Here is a 22,329-nt window from a genome sequence, read left to right as displayed (position 1 = left end):
TATTATATGCTGTCTTAATTCAATGCTATTAGAAAAACAGGATGTTTAAAAATCAATTAACGTCTTAATTTTTATAGCTTCCCGAATTCCTGTTTCTAGTTCTTTTTATGGCTCGTTCATTGGCTCAACTAATGTACTTTAATGACCCATCTTTTTAAAAATATTTTCCTGCCTAATCTGAGTATGCACATAACAAATGGACAAAATGTAAGATCAAATGCAAATCTTATATTTTTTTATTCCCATCTTTTTCTTGGGAAAGTCAGACTTGCATTTATGAATATCACTAATTCTGTTCCCATAATAACAATCTATGATAGATGGTTTGTGTTAGATTCGGGCAACGAGAGAACAGACTCCAGACGATAGTGACAACAACAGCTCTTTATTTAGTAGTAGTAGTGATCCAGCTTAGCTTGGGGTCGAGTAGCTTCCCTTTTATAGGGATCTGGTAGACCTCCCATCCAATCAGAACACCCCCTTGTTCCCGCCCTAATGGCGGACCTGAGTGGAGACTTACAGTGGTTTATGCTAATATCTAACACCCCTCCCCTCTTAGATGGAGTGTTCCGGTTCGTGACAAAGTCCTGTAAGTATGCCGGTTTCTGCCTTGCTCGGGTGGACCTGCGAAGTTCGGGTTGTGTTGGAGCGGGTGTGAGATCAGCGTGTTCCTCTTGTTCCGTTGTGCTGGCTGGGGATGGTTGGTTTCCCTCGCTGGGAGGCTGCTCCGCTCTTTCGTTGATCTCAGGTTCCACCCCAGGCTCTGCGGTGCCGTAGTCTTCTGTGTATGGATGTTCGGGTTGTTGCATCGGCTGTCCTTCTGACGGGATGAAGTCTTCGTTTGCTGATCGTAGGTTGGAGTTTGTTAGACGACCTCGGAGTTGGTCAATGTGTCTTTTCCAATTCCTACCGTCCTCTAATTCTAACAAGTATGAGCGAGGACCCGTGATACCAATTACCTTTGCCGGAATCCACAGTGTTCCCCCTGCATAGTTGTGGGCGTATACCGAATCCCCTATGCCAGTGGTGGGCAACCTTTTTTTTCAACTGAGCCAAATCTCGCCAAAACCACGATTGAAATTTACTTTGAGAGCCACATTTTTAAAACCGAAAATACATAGGATGGTACACTGTTTTTAGTTTCAATAAGCTTTTATTGAGAATATTCTGCATGCAAGTATCTACATAGGTCGGGAGGATACAAATAACACAACTAATAAAACAAAAACTTTAGAACGATATTATTTATCAATAACATTAAATTGCGTAAAATTTGCCTTACAATGTAGAGAAAATTACATCCTGACATTGACTGACAAAGTCACAACCACTAATGTGAACATTGGCCTTGCATTTCCTTGGATAGTTTGAGTAAGTCAGGTTTGTATGTTGTTGTTTTTAATTTCATCTCTCTCTCCCACTTTCTTTCTTTTTTTCTTTTTCTTTCTCTCTCTCTCTCTCTGGCTCTTTGTCTCTCTCTCCCTCCCTCCCCCATCTCTGCCACTCTGTGTGTGTGTGGGTGTCTGTCTGTCTCTCACTCACTCTGTGTGTGTGTGTGTGTGTCTCTGTCTCTCCCTCTGTCTCTCTCCCCTCCCTTCCTCTCTCTCTGTCACTCTGTGTATGTGGGTGTGTCTGTCTCTCACTCATTCACTTAATCACTCACTCTGTGTGTGTGTCTCTCTCTGTCTGTCTATCTTTCTCTCCCTCCCTCCCCCTCTCTGTCTCTCTCTGTCTGTGTGTGTGTGTGTGTCTGTCTGTCAGTCTCTCTCTGATTCCCTCCCTCACTCCCTCTCTGTTCCTCTCTCTGTCTGTCTGTCTCACTCACTCACGCACACACACACACACACTGTGGTCACCTTGTTGAGTGTTCCAATCACATTTGAAACACTCAACAACTGGCCTGCATTTATGGTATTTTGCAGCATTCTGCAGTCATAGGACCAAAATTGGTTGTCACTCGCCCGGGCTTTTGCAGAAGCTTCCCTCCAAAGCCCGAGAGGAGGGAGGGGAGCGGGCACCCGGCACACAGAAGAGCCGCATTAAAGGGTGTAAAGAGCCGCATGTGGCTCGCGAGCCGCGGGTTGCCCACCACTGCCCTATGCTAAAGTTCCGAATTTTGCTTGTGGAGTCTGGGGGCGATGTGGCAGAGTAATTTGGGTGCAGATGGTCCAGGTGAGACCTTAAGCGACAACCCATGAGGAGTTCAGCGGGGCTCCTTCCTGTCGTGGCACTAGGGGTAATGTGTTGGATTAAAAGATAATGGTCAATTCGTGTTTGCCAATCACCCGGGCCCATCCTAGCGAGGGCCTCTTTTGCAGAGCGCACCATTCTCTCCGCCTGTCCATTCGATGCCGGATGGAATGGCGCGACGAGGGCATGCCGAATTCCCTGACTCGCTAAGTATGTTTCGAATTGCATGGCCGTGAACTGAGGCCCGTTGTCGAAGACCAGGAGGTCGGGCAGGCCGTGCGTGGTGAAAAGTCGCCGTAGTACCTTGATAACTGCCTCTGCTGTGATCGAAGTCATCAGGACTACTTCTAACCATTTGGAGTATGCGTCCACAACTATTAAGAACGTCTGCCCCTGCACTGGCCCTGCGAAATTGATGTGTATCCGCGACCATGGTGCTTTCGGTTTGTCCCACTCCGTAGCGGGCGCTTCAGGGGGAGCTGGTCTGGATTCTTGGCACGGATTGCAAGTGGCTACCCATTCCTCTATTTCTTTGTCCATGTTTGGCCACCAAACGTAACTCCTAGCTAGTGCTTTCATCCTTACAATCCCTGGATGCCCCACATGCAAAGCCTCTAATACATTTCTCCGTAGTTTGTACGGTACAACAACTCAATCCCCCCACAATAGACAACCTTTTAAAACTGACAGTTCATCACGCTTAGACAGAAACAGTTTGAATTCAGGCCCCACAATCCCTTTGGGCCACCCCCTCCATACCCAGGTTTGCACTTGTCTGATTACGTTGTCCTTAGCGGAAAACCTCGCAACGTCCAAACAGTCAATCAAAAGCACTGGTGTTTCTGGAGTGGGGTCGGTTAACAGTTCCGGTAGCGGGCAACGACTGAGCGCGTCTGCATGCCCCAACGTGGAGCCCGGTCGATGTACCAGTTTGTAGGAATACGCAGCCAGGAAAACAGTCCACCTGGTCATGCGCGGGGAGAGGGAGACCGGTGTGGGGCGGTTTCCCGCCAAAAGACCCAGCAAGGGTTTGTGGTCTGTGATAAGTTCGAAATCGTGGCCGTAGAGGTACTCGTGGAAACGTTTGACTCCAGCCAAAGCGGCTAACGCTTCCCTGTCCAGTTGGCTGTAGTTGCGTTCCGCCGACGACAAAGTCCTAGAGTAGAACGCGATGGGGGCTTCGTTCCCGTTTGGCATTTTGTGACTGAGTACTGCGCCGACGCCGAAAGGTGATGCATCGCAGGTCAATACCAGTGGTAGGGTTTGGCTGTACTGGATGAATAGAGAGTCGGTCGTCAGCAGGCGCTTGACTGCGGCACAGGCGGCCGCCTCGGGGTGTCCCCAGGTCCATTTCGCGTTCTTGGCTAGTAGTCGGTGTAACGGCTCAGCGACGGTGGCTTTCTGTCTTAGAAAAACGCTGTAGAAGTTAAGAAGTCCGAGGAATGCCTGCAACTCGGTCTGATTTCGTGGTGTGGGGGTGTCCTGGATCGCCTTAATTTTTTTCGATGTTGGGTGTATACCCAGTCCATCGATCCTATATCCCAGGAATTCTACACTAGGCACGTTGATTTGGCATTTTTCCTTTTTTAGGCAGAGACCCTTTTTTCGAATTCTGGCCAAAACAGTTCTAACACGTTTTAATAGTTGCTCCTCGTTTGCAGCCGACACCAAGATGTCGTCGAAATATGGGACGATGCCTGGTATGCCCTGCGACAGCCGTTCCATGACGCTTTGGAACAATCCCGGAGCGATGCTTACGCCGAATTGTAACTGGTTGCATTTAAAAGCACCCCTGTGCGTCACGATAGTTTGGGCCTCCGCCGTGGCGCTATCCACAGGCAGCTGCTGATATGCTTGTGCCATGTCTAATTTAGCGAAAAATTTTCCTGGCCCCAACGAGTGCAATAGATGTTGGACGACGGGCACAGGATATGCGCTTTGCTGTAGGGCGACATTAATTGTGCATTTATAGTCTGCGCAGATGCAGACTGACCCGTCTGGCTTAACTGGGGTCACGATTGGGGTTTCCCAGCGCGCGTGATCCACCGGTTCAAGGATCCCTTGCTCTTCGAGCTTATCGATTTCTTTGTCAATTTTGGGACGGAGCGCAAAAGGCACTCGTCTGGGTTTGAGTCGGATTGGCGCCACATTTGGATCCAAATTGAACGATATTGGCTTTCCCACATACTTACCAAGGCCGGGGCTGAACACATCCTCGAACTCCTTAAAGATTTCCTCAGCGCTGCTGTTTTCCACGGCGTTGATTCCGGTAACTTCTAGCCCCAGGGCTTCGAACCAATCCAAACCCAGGAGACTCTGTAATGGCGCGCTGGTGACGGTCACGGGCAGCTGGGCTATGATGTCCTTGAACTGGACTCGAAACGTGCCTTGACCCACGATGGGGACCCTGTTCCCCTGGTAGTCTCGAAGTAGGATGTCTGGTGTTCGTAGTTGGCGCTTCTTCAGACTTGGAATCGCCTTTTTTATGGCTGACCACGAGATGATTGTCAGGGACGATCCTGTGTTGACTTCAAGCTTGCAAGGGGAGTCCTCCAGGAGGACAGTGAGTTTCAGCTTTTTAGGCCGCTTTGTGCGGACCTGACCTATCGTTGTGAGATAGGTTCTCATTGGTTCTCTCTGGGTATACTCTCTCTCAGCTCTCTGGGAATACGCCCTTTCAGTTCTTTGTGGATACTCTCTCTCAGCTGGCTCCCTCGGTTCTCTCTCTGGGCGCCCTTTGTTTTCCCGCCAAGCCCCTGGGTTGGGCTTCTGTCGGCGATACACTGGAGGCTGCCATTTTGTGGCAGGGACTTCGCTCCGGCACACTCTTGCGATGTGCCCAAGTTTGTCGCAATGCGAGCAAACAACGTTTCTAAAACGGCAGGTAGACCGGGGGTGGTTCCCTCCGCAGCTTGCGCAGGGTGGCAAACGGAATTCTGATTTCCCCGCTGGTCTTGTGTGCCTGCTCCACATGCGATGACTGTCTTCGTATTCGCTGTCCTCGGTCTCTTGATCGTCGGCCTCATAATGCACTCTGGCTTGTCTGGCTCCGGTCTGGATCGTGCTGTACCCGCATTGTATTGTTTCGGAAGATCTGTCCGCTGATTCAGAAGCTCTCGCCTCGTCTAGCGCAATTTGCAGGCTTAGGTTGGGTTTGGCCAACAATCGTTTTTGTAACGAAATGTCTTTTAACCCGCATATGAGGCGTGCCAGGATTTGCTCGTCCAGGTCCCTGAACTCGCAATGCGTTGCTGCTTTTCGAAGTGCTGCAACGTACTGATTGATGGATTCGTCCGCCTTCTGGTTCTTCGTGTTGAATTCCTGGTGGCGAACGTGGTGGGAAGGTTTTGGCGCGTAATGCGTCTGCAGCGTCTGCTGTAGCGCCGTCCATGTTACTGCCTGGATGGGGGTAGGCTCAGAGAGATCCCTGGCCGCCTCGAAGACCTCTCGACCACAGTAGCTCAGGAACATATTCTTTTTCCGGGAGTCCGGTACTCCCGTGAGATCGTTTGCCTCAAGGAAACATTCGAATCTCAGCATGTAGGATTCCCAATGCTCGGCGATTGGGTCATATGGGGTTGGTGGAGCGTGCATCGACATCTTGTCTGCGTTCAAATTTGCCGCGCTGAGATGGCTGCCGGAAATTCCGCCAAATTCCGGGGCTGGATCGGATTCGTAGATTCTGCAGGTAGCTTCTTCGTCCTATCTGTCTCTCGATCCTACCTTTGTCGCCAATGTTAGATTCGGGCAACGAGAGAACAGACTCCAGACGATAGTGACAACAACAGCTCTTTATTTAGTAGTAGTAGTGATCCAGCTTAGCTTGGGGTCATGTAGCTTCCCTTTTATAGGGATCTGGTAGATCTCCCATCCAATCATGACACCCCCTTGTTCCCGCCCTAATGGCGGACCTGAATGGAGACTTACAGCGGTTTATGCTAATATCTAACAGTTTGTGCTGTGCACAAAATCAGGGGCACAATGGTACAGGAAAACATTGCTTTATGTGCTGATTACAAGTACCACAGAAGCATTTGGTTAAAATCTGTGAGAAATAAAAAGTGATGTAAAAATGGGCCTTTGCCCCATCCAGAAGAGTTATTCTTATGTGCTCATTGTTGCATGACAGCAAGTTCTAAACATAATCTTCTAAAAAAGATCAGCATCTCAAAGGCCAATTTCCCAGAAGCCTTCAGACAATTAGTTTGAGAGAATATGGATGTCACAGCTAGGATACAACTAGGCACTGACTTTTGTGGGTCATGCTTTCTTTAAGAAATATTTACAATATACACATTACAGCAAGTCCAAAAGCAATTAATTGAAAATGATCTAAAACAATTATAAATGTGCAAATTGCAGATAAGCAAAACAAAATCTGAGCAACTTAATTAGCCAATATATCTATTCTTTACAACAATATTGCAAAAGAATGCAAATGATAAGAAACATAACAATAAATTAGGAATAGAAAAAAGAATTAAACTTTAAACACAAAATTAATTATAATGAAATATGCATTTAGAGGGAAATACCTACCGTATTCCCCCAACTCCAAAGTTTCAAAATGCAGGTTCTCCTCCTTTTCTCAGTTCTTTCTCATATAGGTTAGTTGTAGTATTTATAGCAATACTTGGTTCTTCTACCATTTCTCACCAGGCAGTGGCACCTAGATGACCTTATCTCATCTTAGAAGATAAGCAAGCATCGTTCTGGATCACTGTCATTTTGTTTCCAGGAAAAATACATCGATGTATTTCTTAGATACTGAGTTCATCTTGGTGGAGACTTTATTTTTTCACTTTGATCTATTTTTTCTGTAATTTCCTGTAATTAGCATGAGTGGAAAGGAGAATGAAGATTTCACAACAGTATCCATTTTGGAGATTAAATGGAGTGCAGAACTGGAGTACTGGAGTGTTCTGAAGTACTCTTCTGTTAGCACCATTTTCATGTAGAGTTTAATAACCGGCCTACAATTTTGCTCTGTAGAACCTTAGCAGAACCCTTTTCCATAGTGCAAATGCATCACTGCCTAGAAAAGTTAGTTATTCAACTATTGTATCAATGATTATTTAAAAAGACAACTATATACTAAATATATATTAAAAAACAAATCTCACTAAATTCAGTGGCCGTTTTGACCAAGTTAATCTAGCAAGTGGATTGCTATTGTATAGATAATGATGTCTAATTTCCAGAATCTACCCATGATGATTATCAGAAAAACTATTAGTGTAGAAGAAGGGGGGAAAGGGAAAATACAACACAAAGGTCAACTTGTTTTGGCTCATTTTCCAGAAGACTGCTATGAGTTTACATTGCTCAACAGCTTGTAACGTAACTGGTTTAGTTAAAATCAGTAGGCACATAAACAGAAACATGCTGCAAAATGAATTAAACAGCTTCAATCTTCTAAAGGCATTCAGACTAAACAGTTTGTACAAAAGAATGTTATTGTGAAGGAATCACTGTAATTTTCTTGGGGAGTTTAAGGTGACTAAACCTAATGTAATCATTTCTGCAATAGCTCCAGAAAGTCTGGCGGTGATAGGAGTTGTCGGGAGCCATGTTTTGAGGGCCTTAGTTTTCCCTCTCATAATGAACAGCACCCTTAGTTCCATTTTGGACAATAGAACGTGTTTTGTCCTTCTTTTCATTGTAAAAAAGTTGGTCACCTTAATCTAAAACACCACAGAAGTAGACACTTTGAGCAACATATACATACAGTATGTATGTGGGTCTGTTTGAATATCTGCATTAAATATACATTTTGAACATTTAAAAAGGTTAGGCTTCCATTCTGCTTGGGTATGTTTTCTTTCTTGGCTTCGTTTTCTATCATCCTTCAGCTGGAAAAAAGTTGAATTTCAATGGAGGAAGAAATTAAACAATTGATATAATTTTTCAGTGTCAAAATATTGAAATCTTTACCTTAAGATATGAAAATACCTTTACTGTGTAGAAGTCGCAAGTAACTGGCAGAAGAAAAACAGATGATTTGGGCACAAATCTTTCTCATTCAGGCCAAAACCTGCTACTAATTACAAGCATAACATTTTGTGAAAATATCATTTGTAGGAGATTATAGCCAGAAGCCTGGTTACATAGCTTCCAATGTCCCATATTAAGTACTCTGGTTGAATGTTATCCCGTATCCTCTAAATTTATTTAGCTTCCATATCATATCCATTTAATTAAAAAATAAAAAGAGAAGTTAAATAGTTAATGGTTTAATCTTAACCAGCAGGATGCAAAAAGATGTAGTTTCATGAGCCTTACTTACTACTTGGTTCAAGTCAACAATTTTTCATCTGAAGAAGTTGATTAAAAATATTCTAATTTGTTATAAAACTAAGTTACTATTTTTAAAGTGCTAAATCAAATGTTATACTTGGTATATCTGACAGCTTCATCAATTTTGTTAAAAAAAATAATTGTAAGGACATCTGTAAAAACTAGCACACTTATAATGGGATAGCCTTTCAGTCTGACAAAACGGGTTGTAGTCTGCAAAAGCTTCCACAGTGAATATAATAATATTTCTAGTACAACCTTCCCCTATATAGATGTAAAATACTAAGATTCCCTAGAGATTGAGCTTCTGCCAATGTTGCCTAAAATACTGAGGGTGGTTTTGCTGAAATGTCACTTTCTTAACTATATTTGGATTAAAATGAAAGCTGCTGCCAAGACTCCTATACAGTTTTCTGGGAAGAGCCATCACTGAATCTTCTGTTGGAAAGGCTTTGCTCGGCTGTCTTGTTTCTAACATAATTACTGTTCTGTATAGTCCTATATAGCAACTTCAAGATTTTATATCCTATTTGATGATAGTTTGAACAAGCATAGAGCCACATGTAATTCTTGCCCAAAATCAACCCTCCTCCTCAAGGTCCATAAACAATACCAACAAATGGCAGAGTTTCTAAGCAAAAGAATGGGAAGTTTATTACATAGGGAATAGTTACATTATTCATGTAACTGCATGTAAGTTATTGAGTATGTTGAAATTAATTAAATGAATTTAGCTTTGACTTATCCTTCCCTACCTCTTTATCTTACTTGCTTCTATATTTTGGAAGTATTATCCACCAAGTATGGATATAGGCCTCCAAACATTGTGTAGCCATGCTACTCTAGGAGAATTTTCTCAGACCAGAGACCAGCACAGAATTATACTGAAGCATAAACTTGTTTATTGGCAGTTGGTAAAGTCTAAGACAGAACTAAAAAAGAGAGTGATTTACCCCACTTCTTTTTTGCATTGTGTTACCTAATTGGCTAATGAAACATTTGCAAGAAAACAGTCAATGTCAAAGAGCACCAAGCACCCTACAGTTCAACCCTAAGCCACAAACATTCTCTTCTATGGTATACAGTATACACATGCTTAGCTACAACAGTAGGATAATTACATGGTTATAGGTAACAAGAAATATTTGATGAGCTATTGCACATTGTGTACCTAATGAGATAACTGAAGCCATTAGGGTGTAACTATGAAAAACGAGGACTACAAGGGGAATTAGATTTTGAAAGAACAGAGAGACAGTAGTTCATGAATATAATTTCTTTCAAGGGTGTAACTTTCTTTTGCTTTCCCAGAATTCTGCTGCCTCCCAGGATCTTTTCCTAGCTTATAAGCTTCCTTTGGTGTTCTAATGTTTTATGACTGAGCTGACAGTTTAGTGTGCCTGGGAAACTGTAGTTGTGATGGGGGGTAGTTGCCTACAGCAATTTGACCTCATTTAGCTGTTAGTACTTTGCTTTCCCTTGGAAGATGTATTTGGGTTAGGGTCCTTTGGTCCGATCCTTCAATGTTTAGCACTGCAACTTTGAGTTACGTGGGAAATCTACAGATCAAATGAGCAGTTTAATCTGTAGACTGATATCACTAGGCTGATAATATCATTATGTTTTTAATTGCCATTATTGCATTTATTTGAAATAATTTATTGCATTTATTTGCAACTGCATATAGGAAAATACACTCCAAAACATAATTCATAATTCTTTATGGTATCTTGGATAGCTTCACTGCAAAAGTTTTCCTTCTTGGTCTTTTTTGAAATAGTCAAATGTAGCACCTTTAGTTAACCTACCTGTTCTGTGTTCAATATGTAATCAAATAGATATGCAACCTGTACCATCACATTAATTTTAAAATCAAAAATTGCTGCTAAGGAATAATCTAGACCTTAAAATCTGATTAGAAAACATCTTATATGGAAGATTTCAACCATATTAGGATTTTTACTTTAGATTAACTGCTATATGACAATGAAGAGTTTTTATCATATTTTATGTTAAATACCATTTGTCCATTGCCACCCACTGGCTGTCTTTAAAACTGCCATTTGGACGGTGCATTTTCAGCTTCCAAACACACATGCTAGAAGTCACCAGTAAAATTTGTAAGGTAAAAACCCTACAATTAATCTTTATTCATAAAATATTTATCAATACATCAGTCTGATATGTAAATTTTAAAGACCAAATTGAATACAAAGTAGATATCCCTCTTGGTGTAAATATCAATATCAAAAATATTTCAACAGATATTAGATTATGGTTTACTCAAAAAAAAAGTATTTGGAATTACTGGAGACCATTGCATTTGTACGGAAAAGGAATGAGTCAATCAGCATATTGTCGGAAATACAAAGACAACAATACTGCATTAGAACTTCTTTTTCAATATCCTTTTTTTCTAGGAAGAAGTAATTACATATATTGATTTTGACACCAAGATTTTATATTTTCAGATGTCCATGTTCTTTTGAACTGTATATCTATTATATGGAAAGGGATGTCTGGACAACAAAAGAGATTCTCTGCCTTTATTGCTAAAAGACTACTTTTTCAATATGGGAAAGATACCATATTTTTCGGACTATAAGACACACCAGTTTAAGACGCACCAAGATTTTGAAGAGGCAAATTAATAAAAAAGTTTTTGCATTCTGCAGATGTCCTAAAAACATCTTTCACGAAAACGGGCCCATTTTTTTCCCAAAAAAAGGGGGCACGAATAGCCTTTAGGAGGCTTCCAGAGTGCTCCTGGGGTCTGGGGGGGACACAAACAAGCAAAAAATACTCAATTTTTTGCTCATTTTTGCCCTCCCCGGCCCCTCTGGAAGCTTCCTAAAGGCTATACACGGCCATTTTTGCAAAGGAAGCGGGGTTTCGGCAGGCCAAAAATGCTGTATTCAGCGTATAAGTCGCACCCAGATTTTCACCCTCTTTTTTGAGGGAAAAAGGTGCGTCTTATACTCCGAAAAATAGGGTAAATTTATGGCCTCAATTACTTAGTGGATTGAAGACCTGATGTTATTTACAAATTACAGAGGAGATGCTTACAAGTGGTGGGTTTCAATTTATTTTACTACTGGTTTGCTCATGCATGTACAGAAGTGTCTGGGTGGGTGGGTGGAACCTCCTGCCGCCATTAGCGGTTTGCCTGATCTGGGGCAAACCGGCAGAAATCCACCTCTGATGCTTACCAATATAGACTATATATAGACAGGTACAATGAAATGTAACTCTACTGAAACTGTTTTTGTAAAATTCCATATAAACATAACCAGTTAGAATGATTAAAATTAAAAGATGCAAACAGCTGGAGCTGGTTGAGAAATATACATTAATTTCTGAACAAAAACATGCAATTCTGCTGCTATCGTAGTTTAGAAAGCCTGCTTCAAAATATGTACACAGCACACTGCTATTCTTAAATAGTAAAGTTTTTGATATTTTTGCATGTTATGAAAACAATCAGAATATTGTTTTCTGCTCAAGTTCTAATCAAGGAAATACAAAGGAGAAAACTGCATCCCCATCAACACTGGCAAGGCAAGATTTTGTATATACTGTAAATAGGGAGCAAACCCTCACTGTAATGTACAGTATCAATGATGTCACCTAGTTTAGCAATGAAGTGTCTGCAAGAAATAATAAGCTCAGTAATCACCAAGAATCCCACAATAAATATGTTTCTCCAATTTCTTTGCTGAAGACGTAACAACCTATGTTTCTTAAATACCAATTAACCAATAATGAAAAAAAGATGGCTGCTCTCAAAATACAAATCTACAGACACTAAATTAAGTACAGGTAGTAAATATGTTTAATATATGTTTGTATAAACTCATTACTAGCAAAGTTCTATTTTTTAAAAATAGATTTTCGTTTCTGGAATAAAATGATACATTGAATGATGACGTCCCATCAAGCCAGCATCTTAAGAAACCCCAAAGACAAAATCCAGCTAGAAAACCAAGGAGTCTACGAAATACCATGCAAAATCTGCCCGGCAATATATATAGGACAAACAAACAGGAGGATAAATGCACGCATCACAGAACACAAGAACGCAGTAAGAAAAAAAGAAAAAACTTCCTCCCTTTTCCAGCACCTTAAAGCTACAGGACATGAAATCAACTTTGAAGAAGCCAGGTTAATCTCCAAAACAGAACACCTCAACAAGAGAATAATTATGGAAGCCATCGAAATAGAGAAATACCCCCACAACATGAATAAACGTGATGATACCTCCCGCCTACCAAACATCTGGAAACCAGCCCTAGCCAACAAACGAACACCACCCACCACCCAAGCCGTTACAATACAAAGCAACAATGCACACACAGCCAGCACCAATCAGCACCAATCTACCAGTCATGATACAAGCACACAACCAATCATTCCACTTACTGAAACAAAGCCAGCACCCCGTCCCCTCCCACCAAGATTTACAGAAAGATGGCAGCTCCGTTCCCATTTTAAGCCCAAGCCTGAAGATGGCAGGTGAGATCTTGCCGAAACGTTGCAAAGACAATCTCAATCTTACACGGGAAAAGACCCGAATACAACAAAACCAGCATACCTACACCCGTGAAAATCTACGAAAACAAATATATATATATATATAACAATAATGTCTATATTCCTTGGCTTTTTCTAAAGCCATCTCAAACATTTGGCATTTATTTTCCCATGCAGGGTTTTAATCCACATTGGATAGCCCTTAGCATGCTTTTGCTAGAATATGAACTTAGGAATAGTGCACACTAGTTTATACACTCTCTTAAGTCTCCATTTGGAATGTAGATTGACCTCTTCCAATTAGTTGGCCACTGTGCTATTCTCCAGATTTTCTGGCATAGCTCGGGTAGAAACTTGATGGATTCTTCTTCTGTGCTTGCCATTTATCAGTGAGTATTCCATCAGTTCCTTTAGCCTTTTGTTTCTTGTATGGCAGCAGCATCAACTAGACAGCCGAAAGGCTTTAATCTCGTCAAATCATAATAATATGAATATCAAATTATGTAGTATTCAAAAAGATTTTCAGCAATTTCTCAGTAGCATCTTATGTGCTACCCAACCTGAGGGTGACACCATCAGTTATATCATCAATCATTTCATATTTTCTCTTCATGAAATTTTTTGGTAAAAAAATTACAGGAGTGATTTCCAATTGTTTCCCCCCAGACAGTATGAATCTGATACCTTTGCTATTGTCACTAAAGTGATAGTTTGCCTCTAGCATCTTCCTATGTCACATACTATACTGTATGTGTGCAGTAAAGTTCTCATGAAATAAACAATGGAGATAGGAGAAATGCTACATTTTGTTAACATGAAATTTGTTTCATGCCGTGGTTTCATAAGTGGCTTCGAAAATGTTTTAAACTGCAGCAAGAGTTTCACCAATATTCACAGCCATTTTGCTGCAAGGTGGAAAAAAACATCAGGAAAATAATGAATTCCTACTTTCAGAATGTGAACTGAAATATATTTAATTTAGAAATTGCTTGATATCCTGAGATAACCCTTCTCGTGATAACTGATGAAATTGAAAGATTCAAATGTGATTGTAAATAAATCTACAACAATGTTAACAGAATATGCAGTCCTAAAGATATTGTGCTCTTATAAGATTAAATAACATGATCGGAAGAATAAAAAATAACATTTAGTAGTAATCTACAAAATATACAAAATTATTTCATATTGCATCTAGCTGTCAGTCTCTGCTGCTGATACTAAATCATAACAGGTTTTACTGTCATTTGTGGCAACTAATATTTACTGTATAGAAAAACATTATGACTGAAGCTACAATCTAAAAGCACTGTTACACTACAAAATATGTTCCTATCTGTTAAGAAATGTTGAGCTGTCTCTCCCCCTTTTTAGAATCCTATCCTGAAGAAAGACAAGATTAGTGAGAGACTTAGAAAGGTAAGGGATGGAGCAGAATGTTCTCTACTACTAAGCCTCCTTTGCATTTCACCATGCCAGTTCAAACCAGTTCTGTTGGTAGAAGACTCTGGCTGCTGCTTTCATCACTATGGCAACCTACACCAGAAACAGAGGTGACACTTGTAGATTTTTTTGGATACTCTTCTCCTGGGCATTGAGGTTTTAGCCTGAATCACGTTTAAGATACATGCTGTGTTCATTTGGCTGTAATTTGCTAGCAGGGTTAAGCAATAATATTTTAAATCACTTTTCCTTTGTGTGAGCTGTTTTCCTTTTCTAAAGGTGGAATTTGAATTCAAATATCATAATAAGTTATATTTTGCCAAACATTAACAAAGACTGAAAAAACATCAATGAAAATGGCAGTGTATTTCTAAAATGATCAAAAACTGGGGGCCAGACTAATTTGTCTTACTCTAGCATCCAAGCCACACCCTGGGAGACACAGATTACATGGGCACATTTGCATTAGCAGTGCTATTTTGTGGTGACATTATGGATGGTCCTAGGTTTATTTTTAGGAAACACCAGGGGAAAAAGCTTGTATTCTTCAAAGACAGCTGGAAACATTAAAACTTTTTAAAATGATAAAAGAGAGGAAATGAATTACTGAGCTATCTCATAAATGTTAGTGACCTATCACTATCCCGTATCTGATCTGGCAGACAAATGGTGCAGACTTACTCGGCCAGCTCATCCCTATTGCTCTGCTGCAATATTAACCATATACATGCTTCTGGATTTTACCCAATCATACTTGCTTTATAGCATATATAGTATTAATAAATAAATAGAATATAGATTTTTGAAAGACAAGATTATAGTTCAAATCCTTGATTTTTAAAAATAAAGTTGAATATTTATATTATCTTTTTATATACCAGTATGTAATGAATAATTACAGTTATGATCTTGGTATACCTAGCATGACTCATGATTTTTCTTCTAATTTTTGTAACAGAGTTTAAAGCAGCTTCTTGCTAGAAATGAGAGAGTTATAGAGTTTAATTCTGATTTTCTTAATTAGACAAGTATCAGTCAAAATTCAGGTTATATCACCTGTAGAAGTAATTATCTTTTGATTCATGGATCTTACGAATATTTACCTTTTCATTCCGCTATATTTAGAAGATATAATTAATGGAATAAAGTCCAGTGTGTGTGTAAATCAGGGCAGAGGCATAGAGAACAGGAGGAGAGCAACGTAGCTAAGAATAAAAGAGATGGAAACAGAGAAGAGTTTGCCAAATATAAATGGTAATGTTAATATTTGGTTGCAAAGATACTGCTTAGTTAAGTTTATTCTCTGCAGTAAGCAAAGAGGATGGACAGCTTTTAGAAATGTGGTTAGCAAGGTTTCAACCAGCCAACAAGTCTTTAAGAAGATGTTGGATAGCCATTTGCCTGAAACGGTATAGGGTTTCCTGCCTAGGCAGGGGGTTGGACTAGGAGACCTCCAAGGTCCCTTCCAACTCTACTATTGTAACAAGGGAGAGAGAGAGATTATTGCTCTCAACAGGGAAGGAAATGCCACATTAATTGATCATAGGGGAGCTCAAAGCTTGAAAAACCAAAGGGAAACATGGGCAGGCTCAGATAAGGCTAGAGAGAGGAGGTGGGAAGATCAAGTAAGGTATTCAGAATCTGAGAATGAAAAAAATGTTACAGATATTATCAAACCCAGATGTGAGTTTTGGAGCATCTTGCCAATTAAATGGGGAAATTTAATCGGTGTATTAAATTCTGTCCTTCAAAAGCACTGTGTCTTTAAGATTTGTCAATCTTCATTGAATGGAGAGAGCCAAAGCAGTTTGGCAAGGGGTGTGTGTGTGTGTGTGTGTGTGTGTGAGAGAGAGAGAGAGAGAGAGAGAGAGAAACTTAGAGTATGCATTTGCATAAGTGTACAATAAAGAGAGAATTGCAATTAGTTAGAAATCTCTGTTGAACATCCAGCTGGCTTTCATAAAGTGGGACTTGAACTCTTAGTATTCTGCTTTCTAGCCTGGTGCCTTAACCGCTAGACCAAACTTGAAGTCCCAGAAGTTGTCAGGGGTGGCCTCAGCCTCAGAACAGATTTGTGATTCTTTAAATTAGGGAGGCTGAACCTGTGGCCCAGGGTAATGTACAGCTCCCAAATTTTAGCTGTGGTTCTAAGAATCTTAATGAACTTCTCACTGGAATAAAAAATGTAATGCAATAGAAGTGAAAATTATTAAATGTATGCCAAATAATGTCAATTGTAATTAAGTTTGAATAGAAGCACTTCATGATCCTCCTCTGAAATAGGTTTTTCCCCTTTTGGAAACCAAGGATTGCTCTTGGAATGGTTGTGTCTGAAAGGCTATTCCCTCACGGTCCAGAGGGAAAAGACATATTCTGGAGTTTTCAGGAACATTCAGTTTCCAATCATCAAATGTTACACATCTCTAAATGAATGTATCTTTTGTGGGTCCCTGTTCACTTCTTTATCCTGATTCTACTTTATTATTGACAGTTGGTTGTTTTATAGCTCAAGCATATTCCTCTGACAACAATTCTGTACTGTTTAAATACAGGCTGTGGAAGATTGACTGCTTGCAAGGAGAACATTAGGGAAAACATGAAGACATGCAAGTGTACTCCATAGATTCTGATTATTACAAAACAGTGACGTGTGATGAGGTTTATGGCTGGTGAGGCATTGACACTGTGGTGGGTTTCAAAATTTTTTAGAGCCTCTTCTGTAGGTATCGCCTGCTTTGTGGGAGTGGTTTGCTGGCCATGTGACTGGGTGGTGTGGAAAATGTGGTGAAACTCTCTTAACAACACTCTTGCTTAGCAACCAAAATTTTGGGCTTCTTTCTTTCTTTCTTTCTTTCTTTCTTTCTTTCTTTCCTTCTTTCCTTCCTTCCTTTTTTTCTTTTCTTCCTTCCTTCTTTCCTTCTTGTGTCTCTCTCCCCAACTTATTTTCTTTCTCTTCCTTCCTTCCTTTCTTCTTTCTTATCTCTCTCTCTCCAACTTACTTTTTTTCTTATTCTTTCATTCTCTCTCTCTCTCTCTCTCTCTCTCTCTCTCTCTCTCTCTCTCTCTCTCACACACACACACACACACACACACACACCATTTCCCTCATGTCTGCCAGACTGCCACTGACAGCTCTCAAAGAGAAGGAAGGACTCCTGCCTTGGAAAGGGGTTGGACTAGATAAATCTTATCTGTCCAAGGTCTAAATGGATGAACAGATTCCTTTTGAAATCCACTCATCCCACTGGCCAATCAAGCCAGTCACATGGACAATAGCTTAGAGTTACACCCAAGAGACTGCAGGGGGGAATTTATTTCTCTTCTTCATTCTGTCTGCAATCACCTGGGATCTCCTAATCTGGGATATGAGAACGCTTTGGAAACCCTTTGGTGGGTGATGAGAGAAGGAAGGAATGAAGGAGGCTGCAGAGCAGATTCATTTGCTTGGCTAGGCTATCTCATTTTGTGAGGCAGACGGAGAACAAAAGGAGATAGCGGAGGCAAATGAGTCTGCCCTGCAGCCTCCTTCATTCACACACGTTCGGGCAATGGGGGGGGGCTTTCTGAGGGCATGCAAGAAAGCCCCCCCCCCCCAAATGTGTGAATGAAGGAGGCTGCAGGGCAGGCTCATTTGCCTCGGTTAGGCTATCTCCTTTCGTAAGGCAGACAGAGAAGGCAGCATTGGTAGCGGCACGTTGCTGGGCAGTGATCAGGGAGGGGGAGGGCACAGCACTTCTGCACTTGCCCTTGGGGCTCTTCTTGTGGGACATGTTGGCTGATGCTGCTTTAGGGCGCTCTGGCCGCTAGCTCCTCTGTGTACAGCCCGACTCCCAGCGCGAGCTGCTCCAGAAGGAGGGGAATGGGACTGCATGTGCAGGAGGCTCCTCAGCACTAGCCTCAGATCAGCGCAGCTGCGGTCCCATTCCCCTCCTTCCTGAGCGGCTCACACTGATCTGAGGCTAGCGCTGAGGAGCCTCCTGCGCACGCTTGCATGCTTGCAAAGATCAAAGTTGTCACAGTCCTCCCTTTTTAGAGACTTTTTAAAGGCTCACCTCAGCACTCGCCTTTTCCCTTTTACATTTCTTTTCTTTTCATGAGAGTGGTGAGGCTCTGTGTCCCCTGACTCCCCTGACTGCACGTCACTGTTACAGAATCAATCTCCACGTCTATCTGCAAACTTACGTACTTACCTTCCTTCCTAGCAATTTGGGGAAGGATATTCTAGAGCAGCAGCCTCCAACCTTTTGGGCCCCAGGGACCAGTTCCGTGGAGATAGGTTTTTCCGTGGACTGGAGAGGACCTGGTTTTGTGTGCTGCCTGCATTCCGTGGATGGAGCTTTGCTTGTTTGCATTGGCCCAGTTTCTGGCATGCCTCAAACCGGTGCCAGTCCATGGATGGGGTCTTGGAGACCCCTGTTCTAGAGGGCTAGTGTTCTTGGTTCAGAAGTAAAGAAAAAAAAGAAACTGAATCATTATTTAATTGGATGGACACATGAAGATCTACTTAAAAACTTTTGGATGAATAATTTTGATTTATTTTTTCCTTGTAGTCAACAGCAGTAGCAACAACAACAGACTAAGACCATCTTCATTAATACAGTAAGTACTCAGTTCTTCAGGATCTTACAAATGTTCAAGTTACTGTTTTTGCAAAGAATCTTGCAATATTACAGTAGGGCTAACACAAAACAATGTGTTAGCTAGATAGTTTAATCAGCATTAAAACATTAACCCTGGTATCCCCAAAACAAGATACATAAGTGCTCTTGGTGTTCTTTTGAAAATGAAACTCTTTCATCAAAATTGAATAGTCTAGAGGATGTTACCCATTTCTGAATTCTGCTGGATTTGTGAAAACACCATAAAAAACCACCAATCTACTTGTCTCCAGTAATGAAGAAGCATATTTTGCAGTTGCCCAATTGATCACTTTTAGCTTTTTTAAGTAGGTGTGGTTAATCTAACCAGGACATTACTAGGGCAATAAAGTATATTGTTATATCTGCTGCTGAAATTTGCTGAAATTTGAATTTAATGACTTGTAACTGTTTGTAACTGCTTTTTGATCTGATCATTGGTAATCCCTAAACACTATTTGAAAAATGCTAGCTTAATATTCTGTACATATGTATTTGTGAGCATTTTAATCATAAGATTCAATATTCTTCTATATAACATGGTTTCTACTCCATAGTAATTTTCACATAGAGTTATTATATCTGTTATTCCTCCCCATTTCCTTCCTTCTCTTGGAGCCTAGGAGAGCTTTTTTGCGTGGGCTGGCGAGTTGAAAGGCCGGGATCTATGGAGGAATACGCCTGGGAACCTTGCCCCTGGCGGATTGTGGATGACTGTGGTGGTGCCTTTACTATGGGAATGATTGGAGCCTAGGAGTATGATCTATTCTATTTTTAAATTGAGAAGACAATCGATTGGGCTATGAAATGGAATGGAGAAATTCTAATTATCCCTTAGTACTTTAATTTGGAAAAAATAACACTTAGTTAATACTGAATCTATATGAAAACTTCCTCACAAGAAGAATATTTAACATAATCAAATTGTGATAATGGCAATGACAGAAGATGAAAAGTTTTATCATGGTAGGAGAAAAATCTTCAAATCCTAAAGGGCATATGGCTTCCCAAGGCTGATGACATCACTTCCTCCAATACAAAGTTTTTCATTTTTAGAATGACTCGGAAAGAGGGCCAACATTGATCCTCAAGGTTTTGGCATCCTAGGCCAGCCTCTAGCCTAAAGCTCACCTTTTTGTCTCTCCAGATATTAAAGTTAGAGCATCAGCCTAGAGCCTGGGTTGCTTGACAAGATGTGTGCATTAAAATGGGAGTCAGATATCTTCTCACAGTATATCATTTGACCTTGCTACCACTGAAGTCAAAGCTACAGAAAATTGCATATTCACATGATTAAACTCATAGAAACTACTTTTTTGCCCTCTGAAATTCTTCATTTTGGCTCCAGTAGGTTTTATCTCTGAAAGCATATTACTATTTTAAAACTGTGTTTTTGAAATAATGATGGAAGTCAATGTTGATAGTTAAGCAAAGTTTTGCAAATAGAATGCCACATATAAATGATTTTCAACATTAACATTTCATCATTGATATTTCAGCCATTTACCTACTTTCTCCTGATAGCACCATGAATTCTAACCCTGCCTTATGCATGAAGCCAGCTGGGTGACCTTGAGCCAATCAATTTCTCTTCAGTCTTATAAAAGAGGAAATGGCAATCCACTTCTGGAAAATCTTGCCAAGAAAACGGCAGGCTGTTCTCCAGACAGTCTCCTAGAATCGGACATGACTGAACACAAGAATGACTGACTGAATGACTGATTGACTGACTGAGTGCTTATGTGTGCATAGTGCGTATTCTTTATATTAATAGCTTATACTTAAGGACAGTTGGTATTTATCTCTAGGGCTTGCTGACGCGTGCATTGTGAAGTGTATGTTTTGTAGATATTCAAATTAGCAAATCATTCAGTCTATCCAAATATTATTACTAAGCAGAAGGCAAACAATGTGACCAGCCTCCAGTAACTTCTAATAATAGACCTGATACATCTTCTAATATCAGAATGGTAATATTTGGGTAGATGGTGCAGTAAATTTTATATGCTATAATAGAAAAATGACATGCCTGGGTTCGTTCATTCATTCATTCATTCATTCATTCATTCATTCATTCATTCATTCATTCATTCATTCTACAAGGCTAAATGGTCAAGTCTTCTCTTATTATTGGCAGCATTTCAAAGTAATATTTAACAGATATTATTTATACAATTAATCTTACTATTTAAGGACCAGAACAATTCTTTTCGGAAAGGCTTCCATTACAAAGAAATAAAATGCAGAAATCCTCTTCCATTAGAGTTATATCTTCTCTCTATATTTTTTCTTTCTTGCCTCTCAAAAGATTTTCTTTATAGTCTTTGCAAGATAGACAGATAGATAATTGACAGACAGCCGATTTTTTTTCTCCAGGCTTTTATCTAGGGTCAGTTACAGTATAATAAGCCACTATTGTGCCATGGGTCCATTTAAAACTAGTGGAAATATCCCATAGGAGATTCTCTGTTTGTCTCGTGGAGTGCTTAGACTGGAAAGAGCCATTTTGTCTTGAAGTGAAATACTGGAAGAATGACAAAAACTCTGCAGTCTCGGAGAATGTTCTTTCTTAATCGGACTAGGCTTGTCATTCAGGTCGTCATCACTTTCATCCAATTCTTCCTGCCAAAGATTCCACTCATATTCAACATGCACATGCAGATTTAGTTTCCCCACTTTGGCGTGGGAAAGCAAACCTTCACACTGGATAGCTTTCAGTTTCTTTGCTGTGTCCAGGGGAGATTCCCCAGCTTGATTTATGATATGTGAAGTTGGCTTCCTCTTCAAAACCAACTTCAAACACTCTGGTTTTTCTATATACTGCAACAAAGTAGAACTGTATTCCCCAATGCTCTTTGCTTATCCAGGTTTCCATAGTTTTGTGCAAGGAAATCGACCAATACTCTGAACTTCAGTCTCTTCTTGTACTATACTCTCACTATATTAACAATCATGTTCTGACACTAATCGCCGTTCCAAATATGTCTCATATTCATTCATTTCTGCTTAAAATCTTCTCCATATTTTTTTCCTTTCTTGTCTCTCAAAATATTTTCTCTATAGCTTTTGCAAGATAGACTGACAGATAGACATTAGCATCATTCTGAAAAAAAAAGAAGAATACTGCATATTCTCTCAGTTATTTCCAGACTTCAAAGAATTGTGCTTAACTCTCTTCATGTCTATTATTAATTTAGAATTTTCTATTATTAATTTAGAATTTTCTATTTTT

General features: G+C 40.5%; 1 protein-coding gene across 3 annotated transcripts in view; it reads left to right on the top strand.

Moving 5' to 3' along the window:
- KCNE4 (potassium voltage-gated channel subfamily E regulatory subunit 4) overlaps positions 1–20,549 on the top strand; it is a 44,301-nt gene extending 23,752 nt beyond the window's left edge. Inside the window, exons 4-5 of one of the 3 annotated variants that reach the window (XM_081956402.1) lie at positions 19,011–19,059; positions 20,245–20,549. In XM_081956402.1, coding sequence (XP_081812528.1) covers positions 19,011–19,059; positions 20,245–20,251 — 56 coding nt within the window. In that variant the 3' untranslated portion in view covers positions 20,252–20,549. Of the gene's footprint in view, positions 1–19,010; positions 19,060–19,715 lie in introns of all 3 variants that reach the window. The other 2 variants (XM_081956401.1, XM_081956400.1) reach the window with 2 other exon arrangements.
- Positions 20,550–22,329: the final 1,780 nt, after the last annotated feature.

This window comes from Natrix helvetica (assembly GCF_964273705.1).
Source record: "Natrix helvetica genome assembly, chromosome: 5".
Classification (NCBI taxonomy): domain Eukaryota; kingdom Metazoa; phylum Chordata; class Lepidosauria; order Squamata; family Natricidae; genus Natrix; species Natrix helvetica.
This window is presented reverse-complemented; position numbering and strand designations above follow the sequence as displayed.